This window comes from Pelophylax lessonae (assembly GCF_965119305.1).
Source record: "Pelophylax lessonae genome assembly, chromosome: 1".
In the NCBI taxonomy this organism is placed as follows: Eukaryota; Metazoa; Chordata; class Amphibia; order Anura; family Ranidae; genus Pelophylax; species Pelophylax lessonae.
The window spans coordinates 543,898,139-543,910,315 of NC_138768.1; the positions used below are offsets into that span (position 1 = coordinate 543,898,139).

Genomic DNA, 12,177 nt, shown 5'->3' on the forward strand with positions numbered 1-12,177 from the left:
TCAATACTTGGTCGGGGCTCGTTTTGCATGAATTACTGTGGCGTGGCATAGAGGTGATCAGCCTGTGGCACTGCTGAGGTTTTATGGAAGCCCGGGTTGCTTTGATAGCGACCTTCAACTGATCTGCATTGTTGGGTCTGGTGTCTCTCATGTTCATCTTGACTATACCCCACAGATTCTCTATGGGGTTTAGGTCAGGCGAATTTACTGTAATAAATAGATATATACAGCGCTATATAAAACCAAGAGTGCTGGATAAAAATCTAAAGTGACAAGGTGCTTCAAGTATATACAACAAGATATTCCATAAAGTGCATATATAAAGTGTCCATAAAGTGCATTCAATATAAATGTGCATAAAGTCCAATCCACAGATGGATCAAGCCGTGAAAAGGAATAAATATAAGGTGCTTGATAGGTGTCTCAATGAAACAAAAGTGCTCGTAACACCACCACCATCTAGCCACAAGATGGCCTCTCACCTCACTGAGATGATATACAGGCAATGAATCCTCAATCAGGGTGAGCTCAGATCAATAGATACCTCTTGCCAGATCAATATCCCTCATGGACTCACGGATTCGGTCTATTTTGAAGCCGGTCTGGTCCCACACCGAGCTGTCAACGGTGGCTTTCCTGTTAAGGCGGATGCGGAGGACACAGCCCACAACAGAAGTGGAACTTTAGTCAAAAAGTGAAGTCCTACTTGATAACTTCAGGCTGGCCCCTTCTGCAGCCAGCACTCCTCCACAGCCACTACACCGTCCGTCTTCCTAAACACACATGGCGTCACTTCCAGAATTTACTGGCCAATCAACATAGTGATATCATGATCATTAAACCTGGTATTGGTACTTTTAACAGTTTGGGCAGGTGCCAAGTTCTGCTGGAATATGAACTCAGAATCTCCATAAAGCTGGTCAGGAGAGGAAAGCATGAAGTACTCTAGAACAGTGTTTCCCAACTCTGGTCCTCAGGGCACACTAACAGGCCAGATTTTAAGTATTACCTTGGGGAGATGCAGACTAGAATACTGCAATCACTGAGCAGCAAATGATATTACCTGGGATGTATTTCAGTTTTCTTGCAAACCTGGCCTGTTAGTGTGCCCTGAGGACCGGAGTTGAAAAACACTGCTCTAGAATTTCCTGTTAGAGGGCTGCGTTGGACCAATACCAGCAGATGACATGGCTCCCCAAATCATCACGAACTGTGGAAACTTCACACTTGACTTCTTGCAACTTGGATTCTGTACCACTCTTCCTTCAGACTCTGAGACCTTGATTTCCAAAAAAATTCAAAAGTTACTTTCATCTGATAAGAGGACTTTTGACCAGTGAGCAACAGTCCAGTCCTTTTTCTCAATAGCTTAGGTAAGACGCTTCCGACATTCTTTGGTTGAGGAGTGGCTTGACACCAGGAATACGACAGTTGTAGCCCATGTCCTGGATATGTCTGTGTGTGGTGGCTCTTGAAGCACTGACACCAGCTGTAGTCCACTCCTTGCGAATCCCCCCCCCCCCAAATTCCTGAACGACCTTTGCTTCACAATCCTCTCAAGGCTACGGTTATCCCTGTTGCTTGTGCATCTTTTTCTACAACACCTTTTCCTTATACTCAACTTCCTATTAATATACTTGGATACAGCACTCTGTGAACAGCCAGCTTCATTAGCAATGAACTTTGTGATTTACCCTTCTTATGGAGAGTGTCAATGACTGTCTTCTAGACAACTGTCAAGTCAGCAGTCTTGCCCATGATTGTGTAACCTACTGAAACAAACTGGGAGACTATTTAAAGGCTCAGGAAATCTTTACAGGTGCTTTGAGTTAATTCGCTGATTAGCGTGTGACACCATGAGTCTACAATATTTAACTTTTTCACAATATTTTAATTTTCTGAGATACTGAATTTTGGGCTTTCACTAGCTGTAAGCCGTATTCATCAAAATTAAAAGAAAGAAATGCTTGAAATATATTACTCTGTGTGTAATGAATCTAAAAAATAAGATTTTCACTTTTTGAATTGCATTACTGAAATAAATTAACTTTAAGATGCTATTCTAATGTTTTGAGATGCACCAGTATAGAACAAAAAGCACATAATTACTCTGTGAGATCTTCATAAAACCTTTATTATTAATAGTAAAATCTCATACTCACAAATGTTCTTTATAAACTCACATTGTCACATGAAATAACATCCAGGAAGAGACCTCAATTTTCACTGTACTAAAGGAATCCCTGTAGTAGTACATCCTGCTAGGCTCCATGTACACGGGACGTTGTTAAAAGTCCCTTTGAATGCTGGAATTTTTAGGACGTTTGAAACGTCCGTTAGGTCACGTTTGCACCCGCGTTTAGCGGGCGTTTGCGTTTAGAACCGTTCCTAGAGGTCAAAAAAATGATTCCCCTTTAAAATGGAAAAACGCGAACGCTAAACGCGGGTCATTGCGTTCGGACGCGTTTTTGCATTTGAAACGCCGGGAAACACATGTTCGAACGCAAATAATTGCGTTCTAAAAAAAGTCCCTGAACGCAACTGCCTGCAAACGACTGTAAACGACCTGGTGTACATGGACAGATAAGATAAAATGTAGATGGGTTCAGGGGCTTCTGAAAAAAACGCCCAACTGCTCCTAAACGGCCATTTCCAGCATCCCGTGTACATGGAGCCTTAGAGAGCATCCAGCTACGGTCTCTAGTGCTGAATAATAATAAATAAATAAATAAAACATTTTTAAACCTTTTTATTGTTTTCTTTTCACTAATACAAGAAGTAAAAGCAAGCAGTACAAAGTAACGTATGTACATATTTAAGAATTAACAGACTGTTACTTTCAAAGTTACAAAAACAATAGCAACCAATAGTCAAGGTCAGAACTTGCGAATAACGATTATACCAACTGTAACGTAACAACTTTGTGGTAGGTATAATATTCAACACCCATCCCAGGAGGGTAAGGCGACAATGCCCGTCTAGAAAGAGTATAAGAAAGCTAAAAAGTTGAAAGTGATGAAGAGTTTGAATGTAGGATGAGAGAATAAAGAGATTGTGCATTTTGTCGGAGGTCAAATGATCGTATATGAGCAAACAGCTGATTTTGACATAGACATGTGCTCCACTCTAACTCCCTTTGGTCTTAAAGTTGGGGTTTAATAATTAGTAATTCCAGGGGTATCAGTAGGAAATGTTATAATAGTTGTCAGAGTTTAATGCTCCTGGGGTGGGTTAACCATGACCAGTGTTTGTGGAATTTATCTTCTATTAAGTGTGCTCTGGAGAAGAGGTATTCCATATTGCAATGCTCATTAATAGTATTAACTAGTGCAGTGATGGTTGGCAGAGAGGGGTTTTTCCATGCCCTAGCTAGTACTATGCGTGCTGAGATTAGAATATGATGAGTAATTTGAGGGCAGATTTTGGGCCATGGCAGGGGGTTTAGACCAAAGAGAGCCAGTTGTGGATTAAGACATTGCATGCACTTAGTCACACTAGAAATAAGGGCTGATACTCCTTTCCAGAAGGGGAGTATCATTGGGCATTCCCACCAGATATGGAAGATATCTCCGGTTGCGTTGCAATTCCTCCAACATTTCGAGAGTAGGAGGATTAAATGTTCGCTAGTCTGTCCAGTGTGTAATACCATTTATGGTATATTTTCATAAGGTTTTCCCAGTGGGAGACATTTTTAGATAGAGTAAGTGGCAGTCGAAGGGTGCGATACCATACTTCATAGGAGTGGGAGATTTGCAATTTGCGTTCCCAGAGGGTCATAGTGGCAGGTTTGTCTGTGGCAGAGGGACGGGTTAAAATATTGTAGAGAAGGGATATTCTCTTAGGTTTATTCAAGGTTTTGGCATAAAATGAAAGCACTTCCTTGATAGCCGTTTTCGTAAATATCTGTAGGGATGAGAGGATGTCAGTTGTTAGGTATATGTAAAAGTCCTTACTAGGAAGTCAATAGGTCAAGGAATTTTTTGGAAGCTCCTGATACTTTGGAGATGGAATAGGTCCCCAATTGTTGTGATTCCGGCTGTGTGCCAGTGTTAAACTGGTAGGTCCGGAGAAAGGAGTTGCAGGGAAAGTAAAGGGAGGCATTGAAGTGCTTCGACATGTATCTCTCGAGATGTCTGACAGATAGCCTTCCATGTTTTATTAGTGGCATTCAATGTGGGTAAAAAAAAACAGTGTGTGTGTGTGTTCATCCAAGTTGCAACAAGTAGCAGGTTCAGGGTGCAGGTTGCTGCTGTAGATTCAAGTTGAAGCCATGGGGTGTTTGAGTGTATAGTCCACCAGTGTTTTGCTTGGTCCAAGATGACTGCCTTATAGTATGCTTTAACATTGGGGGCTCCTAGGTCCACACAGGCCGTGGGTGTGCTTAGAGTTGAAGCTTTCAGTTGGGGTCTAAGAGCTGTCCAAAAAAAGGGGTTGAGAGATCGCTGAATTTTGGCTAAGTTGTCTGGAAGGAGTGGTAGTGTCCGAAAAAAGTAAAGGACGTTTTCCCAATATTTTTTAAAGTATAACTGCACCCAAAACAGATTTTTCTTCTACTTCTGGTTAGTGTGCAAAGGTTATTATTAGTATACAGTATTTATATAGCCCCAACAGATTGCGCAGAGCTTTACAACATGGGGGGAGACAGTACAGTTACAATACAATTTGATGCAGGAGGAAATCAGAGGGCCCTGCTCGTTAGCGCTATTTTTTTTTACTGTTACAAATTTACCCTATTTGTTTAGATGGCATCTTACGTTGGGATTACCTATTCTGTTGACAGTTGTCAAAAGTGTGATTTCCCCTCACATTTTCACTGCTTCCGGTTGTGTGTTTGAGACAGCAAGTGAAGGAAAGTCACCCTAGTCCAGCCATAAAATAAAAGCCAGACAAAGGTTCTCACCCTTTCACACTCTGTGAAAAACTCAAAAATGGGCTGGAGTTCTGCCCTGAAGGACAGTACAAAGATTAGAATCCTGCCAAGGTTGATAGTCTATCACTTTTGAAGGTGTAAATAGCTGCATGCTATATGTGTATTGACAATAGAAAATTATCTTGTGCTGGTCTGATCATTTGAGGTCTGATAAACCAGTAATAAGTACAATCATTAACAGTCAAGATATAATTAAATTATTTTCCCCTTTTCTCCTAAAAATACAGCTATTTCATTTTATTTTTTCTTTGATTCTTTTGGACTTTTGACATTTTACACTGAAAATACCTGTAAACATATCAAATCTAATTTCTCCCACTAGAAATGCTTTTTAGATAGATGAGAAGGTTAATGCAATGAGAATAATTCCCCACTAGCTAGGCACATGACAAATAATAGCTGTACAGGTTCTAAACACACTGCCCTTTAAATGATCTTTAGAGTTAAAAAGGATAAACAGATTCTATGTGAATGCTTATGTAGGGCTTTCAATAGTACCCTCTAAATAGAAGGATGAGCAAACTCTTGGGAATTCAAGGCAAAAGATGGTGATTTATTGGTCCAGGCACATGACAGACTAAACAAAATAAACCTCTTTCATAGGTGAAAGGTGAGATGGGTCAGTGTTGTAAAGGACAAAGTAAATATGGTCAATAAATCATTGACCTGTGTCTTGATCTTTCCTACCACACTTCTCAGTGGCACATGTATGAAATACAGTATATGTTTTAAAGATGTATTTTGCATCAAATTCATATAGGTAAATTGTTCTAAAGCCTTTCTTGCTGTACTAGATTACAGTGAACCTTTATTTCAATTTAAGCTTTTTATAGCAAACCTCAGAGGGTTACTGAAAATCTTGTGCAGAAATGTGGAGTATATTATTGTTCTATTATCCAGAAAGGGCAGACAGACAGGGCTAGCAGATTTTTTTTTTATCTTTTTCTTTGCTAAGATGTCATCTTGTGTTGTAATCTTGCATACTTCCATATATATATTATTGCCCTGCTTCATAGGGAATGTCAACACATCTGTTAGAGGTCTTAAACCTGAGCTGGCATTTGATGTACATCTCTTATTATCTTCTGCAGGGCTGATTGTGCAGATGCTGAATGCTTTATGTTACATACAGTGAAAAAGGGATGTTTAAATACATAATTATTTTAAACATTGATAATGTAGCATGTGCTTGCCAATCCCTGTTGATGAATAGTTCACTATTTTAGAAGCTGTTTAACCTATATGTAAATATTTGTTTTGGATAGACGGATCTATTAACGCATGTGCATTACCAGTTTCATACACTATTATGAATCTGCCCAAACCCATTGTTTATAATGACCATAACAGTAAGAGAGTGTGTATGTGTGTGTGTATGTATGTATGTATATATATATATATATATATATATATATATACACAGGCGTATCTCATAGAATATCATCAATTTATTTCAGTAATTTAATTTAAAAAAATGAAACTCCAATATTTTATATAGATGCGTTACATAAAGAGTGATATATTTCAAGCATTTTTTTCTTTTAATTGTGATGATTATGGCTTACAGCTAGTGAAAACCCAAAATTCAGTATCTCAGAATATTAGAATATTACATAAGACCAATAAAAAAGGTTTTTAATACAGAAATGCTGGCTTACTGAAAGGTATGTCCATGTACAGTACAGTATGCACTCAATATTGGTCAGGGCTCCTTTTGCATGAATGACTGCATCAATGTGGTGTGGCATGGAGGCGAACTGCCTGTGGCACTGCAGAGGTGTTATGGAAGCCCAGGATTCTTTGATAGCGGCCTTTAGCTCATCTACATTGTTTGGTCTGTTGTCTCTAATCTTTCTCTTGACAATACCCCACAGATTCTCTATGGGGTTTAGGTCAGGTTAGTTTGCTGGCCAGTCAAGCACAGTGATACCATGATCAATAAACCAAGTATTGATACTTTTGGCAGTGTGGGCAGGTGTCAAGTCCTGCTGGAAAATGAAATCAGCATCTCCATAAAGCTTGTCAGCAGAGGGAAGCATGATATGCTCTAGATTTTCCTGGTAGAGGGCTGCACTGACTTTGGACTTGATAAAACACATTGGACCAATACCAGCAGATGACATGGCTCCCCAAATCATCACGAACTGTGGAAACTTCACACTGGACCTCATGCAACTTGGATTCTGTACCTCTCCACTCTTCCTCCAGACTCTGGGACCTTGATTTCCAAATTAAATTCAACATTTTCCACAGTCCGTGATGTTTTGGGAAACCATGTCATCTGCTGGTGTTGGTCCACTGTGTTTTTTTTTTTTTCCCCACAGAATCCACCCCAAACTCACTCATCCATGTCTTTATGGACCTTGCTTTGTTCACTGGTCCAAATCATTTGGTGGAGGGCTGATAATGGTTTGCGGTTGTTTTTCAGGGGTTGGGCCTGGCCCCTTAGCTCCCTTGAAGGGAACTCTTAAAGCATCAGCATACCAAGACATTTTGGACAATTTCATGCTCCCAACTTTGTGTGAACAGTCTGGGGATGGCCCCTTCCTGTTCCAACATGACTGTGCACCAGAAAACAAAGCAAGGTCCATAAAGACATGGATGACCAAATTTGGGATGGAGGAACTTGACTGTCCTGACCTCAACCCAATAGAACACCTCTTGGGTGAATTAGAGTGGAGACTGTGAGTCAGGCCTTCTGGTCCAACATCAATGCCTGACTTCACAAATGCGCTTCTGGAAGAATGGTCAAACATTCCCATAGACACACTCCTAAACCTTGTGGACAGCCTTCCTAGAAGAGTTGAAGCTGTTATAGCTCCAAAGGGTGGGCCAACTCAATATTGAACCCTACGAACTAAGACTGGGATGCCAATAAAGTTCATGTGTGTGTAAAGGCAGGCGTCCCAATAATTTTGGTAATATAGTGTATTTCAGAAAAAAAGACAGGGGGCATTTATATATATATATAAAAAAAAAAAAAAAAGGAAGTGCGTTGTATTGCTACAGCAACTGGTTACTTTTTTAATTTGCTGCAAGAACAAAAATGAAAAATCTGGTTTTGTTTCATGCCAACTTTAAGGTGAATAGTTTATATAAATATATTTTGTAGTCACTGTGTATTTAATAGCAACAGTTCACTTCTTATTTGCTTAAGAAACATCTTCCATCTTTTTAAAACACAGGATGAATACAAGCCAGAGAAGGCTCTTTCTGAAGATGATTTAAAGAATGCTGTAAGTGTGCATCACGCCTTGGCCTCAAAGGCGACAGATTATGAGAAGAGACCCAATGTCCTCAAACTGAAGACAGCAGACTGGAGAGTTTTCCTCTTTCAAGCACAGTAAGTTTAATAATTATGCTAATCGCACAAATCCCTGTTGAGTGAAAATTGTATCTGCTTTGTGTTTGAATCCCTAGAAATATTTTGTATTGTAAATGTCAGATGATATCACACAACATTTCGGACATGTGCTAGTTTATGTTGGCAGTGTAACCCTTTCGATGGGGTGTCATGTCTTGTCATTTCTGCTGTATTGCCAATGGGAAATGGAGAGTCACAGTGCAGGATCCCTGTCCCTCACCCCCTTGCCACCTCTAGCAGTTAAGCCAGTTGTTGTGTAACCATCGTTTTTTTCACATCAGCTACAAAAGCACTAGATTTACAGACACGGGCAGATAAATGCATGGTCTTAAAGGGATGCAGGTGGGAGAACCAAGGCTTCACTCCTGGAGGGTGGGATGAGAAATACAGTTGCCCTGTAAAACTGTAAGGAAGCACGCTACAACAGAAAGGACGCCAATATACATCGTATGCGGGGCCAATTGAGGCATGCTGCAGCTTCCGGGTAGAGAAAATGTGAATAAATACGTGTTCAATTATGTATAAAAATATGAAAAATACTTGCATGATGCTTTATGTTTGTTAAATGAAGCAAACCTACTAGAAACTGTCATATTCTTAGCATAGATTTATTGGTTGCAATATAGAGTACGGTACACTTGGTACAGATTCCTCCTACACTATGTTGTTCATATTGTTTGTCAAAATGTATACAATACTGACTTCTATGCTGTGCTGTACTATACTATATTGTATGGCATTATTGGTTGTCGTCAAGATGTAGCATTACCTGACCATGAGCGGACATCCGTTGATTGTTTTTTCAAATGTATACTGTGTATTGTCTTATACAAAAAAAACATAAAAATTTTAATTTATAAAAAAGAAATACTAGAAATGACACACGATTACAGCTGTGCACATAATCATTTTGTAATATTGATGCCAAGTACTAAGGGCTTGGGTGATGTGCTGGAAGCAGTAACCCATAGCAAGTATTACTAAGTGTAATTCATTTTTGCAACCACATTTGAATAACACAATTTTGAATTTGTTATGTGTTCCTATTCACATAGTGTAATTAAAAAGAAAAATTATAAAAATGGCCGCCTACATTTTTTCTTGATATTTTCTAAAAACTCCAAAAACTTACATTTTCCCCTGTTATGTGTTGCTAAGGAGGGGGCTGTGGACTATAATTAACCCCGTCTGTGCTGTGTTGGCATATCTCATCAGCTGTAAACTAGATTTAAAAACTGGGTTAAATAATCCAAGGGTTGGGGGTTTTGCATTGTTTGTTAATAAAGGGGAACTTAGACTGTCCTCACTTTGTCCCTCCTCTCCCACTTCAAAATTGTGCAGAGTTTTTGATTTTTAACCACTTGCCATTCTTTGGCGGTATGTATATATATATATATATATATATTTGGCCTCAGAATCAAGTGGTTATACCAGGATGGCTGCAGCTGGTGTCAAATTTTCCAGCCGGTGACTGGCTTTCAGGTAAAAGTGATCTCAGCAGCTGTACAGCTGCCTGATCACTTTTACAATGCTCGGAAGGTGCATTCCCCCCGCCACTGTCTGCCATCATTCCTAGGCTCTTCCGTCCCATTCCTCCCCCTCTGTGACAAATAAAGCAGGAAGCAACAAGGATTTTTCCGCTTCTGGTATCAGTTCTTTGCTTATCTGGCTGGTACTGGCCAGGAAAGCAGCCAAATAAACCAAATCTATGTTTGATTGGTTGCCTTGGTGTGCAGAGGAGGGATCAGGAATCTTCTAGACCCCTTATTTCTCAAAAATAGTTTCTCAAAGTACCTGTCACTGCCCAAGTTATGATAAGGAATGTTGTTCATCCCTTGTAATCACTCCCATCCCCCATGGCACATGTGCAAATGGGCACATAGGTCCCGAATGCATATGTAAACAGTGACTGCACCCCACATTCTAGGTATCACCACAAGCATCATCATAAGAGCAATAATTTTAGCACCAGAGCTCACATTTAACTCTAAACTGGTTACCAGCAAAGGCTTTTAAAGCGGCACCTATAGAGATTTTTTGGTACTGTAGGTTGTCGACATTTCACTGGTGTACACAATTTTAAATCATGACATGTTTGGTATCTATTTACTCAGTGCAACATATTTTTTTATAGCTTACCAAAATATATAATGTGTGGGGGTTCTAAGTAATCTTAACAGGTATGTGAGAAATGTCAAAATTGGCCCGGAAGGCAAGTGGATAATGATTATAAAGACATACAAACAAAAGATCCAGTTGTAAAGCACTGCGCAAAATGTTGGCGCTATATAAATCCTGAATATTAATAAGAAAATAGTGGGGTTCTTCAAAATTAATTGCAAAAGTGGAATTACCCTTTAAGGACCTATTTACACATTTCTGTTTTGATGCAGCCCCATGAAATTGCATGTCAAGGTAAAATCCTGGTTGATTTACATCAATGTGCTGTAGCTTAGTGTGAAAGATGAATGGAAAATCTGTGAGCCCACATCTACACGTGTCTATTACGATACCCGTGGCATGCACAGGGAACATTGTAATCCAGCCTTAAACTTGGTTAGGAAACCTGCAGTTTTTAAATTTGAGCTAGTAAGTGTGTATGGTTGTGTTATAAGGATCTTTTTTGTCTTATAGGAGCACTGAGGAGATGGAGTCGTGGATTAATAAAATTAACTGTGTGGCCGCAGTGTTTTCTGCTCCACCTTTCCCAGCAGCTATTGGATCCCAGAAAAAATTCAGCCGCCCATTACTCCCTGCCACCACCACTAAACTGTCTAAGGTTGGTAACACCACTCTTCTGTAGCAGAGAATGCTTGGGCTAATTTATGAAAACTGGTAAAATGGAAATCTAAATAGTTTCTGTTGGCAAGGCTTCTGGATTTATAATTCGACCCCTATTTCAAGCTTGCTTTTCTTAATATTGGATTGGAAAATATTGGATCAGAAGCTTAGACTATTCTCGCTTTGTTCCTCCACTCTCACGAAATTGCGTAGAGTAGGTTGCAGTCTGCCCAAAGGTCTTCTCAACAAAAAAAACGCTAGAATATTGGAAGAAACTTTTTCCTGTTGTACTGCCACAAGAATGCAAGCTACTGATAAATGTAAAGCTTATGGAATAATAGAATTCATTGCAGCTTTATAGAATTGTAAAAAAATGACCGCCTTTTACTGATACTATGTATTTTAGCCAATGACTGCCACAACACAGATTAGCCTCAAACTTTGTTTGGCCACAGACAGGCTGATAAGAACAAGTGATGGAAACAGTTTTAGGCAGCATTCATGATTAGTGGAGTTTTGACCACAAGAGTATAATTACAAATGTTTCTGGCATTTGAAGGAGCAGTTTTTTTTGTGTAGGGGGATTGTCTATTTTGTTGAAAAATCTCCTGATTTCATAAGAAAAAGGATCAAAGTACTGCACGTGTGCCATTCTCATCATTATTCAATGAATGTTAGGGCAAGCCGTAGCATTCATGCAAATTGCTTTAAGGGTAGAGCAGCTGCCTTTCCACATTTTTTAGAGAAATATCTGCCCATCTATAGCCTAATAAACTCATAAAGGAAACGGGTTTTTGAAAGATAGTAGTAAAATGTGTGATTTTTAAAAAAGGGAAAAAAGGAAAAAAAAACACGTGGGTCTAATTTGCCCCAACCCTTTTGTTGTTTGTCTAAGTTAAGATGTCCCTACTCATTTAATTAGGAGACCTAGGTTGTAAGGGACTCTAGTATGAGGTATAGTATAATTAAATATATTACATTTATCTCCATCCCCTCAATCTAAAGATCTTTATGTGTAAAACTCAGCACCTGACATGTTTCCCCCAATGTGCTGCACTGCTGGCAGCCAGAATTAGTTGTCAGCCCTATAGAACACTATTAA

At 39.4% G+C, this 12,177-nt stretch overlaps 1 protein-coding gene across 6 annotated transcripts in view; it reads left to right on the forward strand.

Moving 5' to 3' along the window:
* PSD3 (pleckstrin and Sec7 domain containing 3) overlaps window positions 1–12,177 on the forward strand; it is a gene marked incomplete at its 5' end in the record, with an annotated part of 867,292 nt that overhangs the window by 800,529 nt on the left and 54,586 nt on the right. For all 6 annotated transcript variants that reach the window (XM_082247748.1, XM_082247749.1, XM_082247750.1 and 3 more), the window contains 2 exons: window positions 8,116–8,273; window positions 10,929–11,073. In XM_082247748.1, the coding sequence (XP_082103874.1) occupies window positions 8,116–8,273; window positions 10,929–11,073 (303 nt within the window). The remainder of the gene's footprint in view (window positions 1–8,115; window positions 8,274–10,928; window positions 11,074–12,177) is intronic.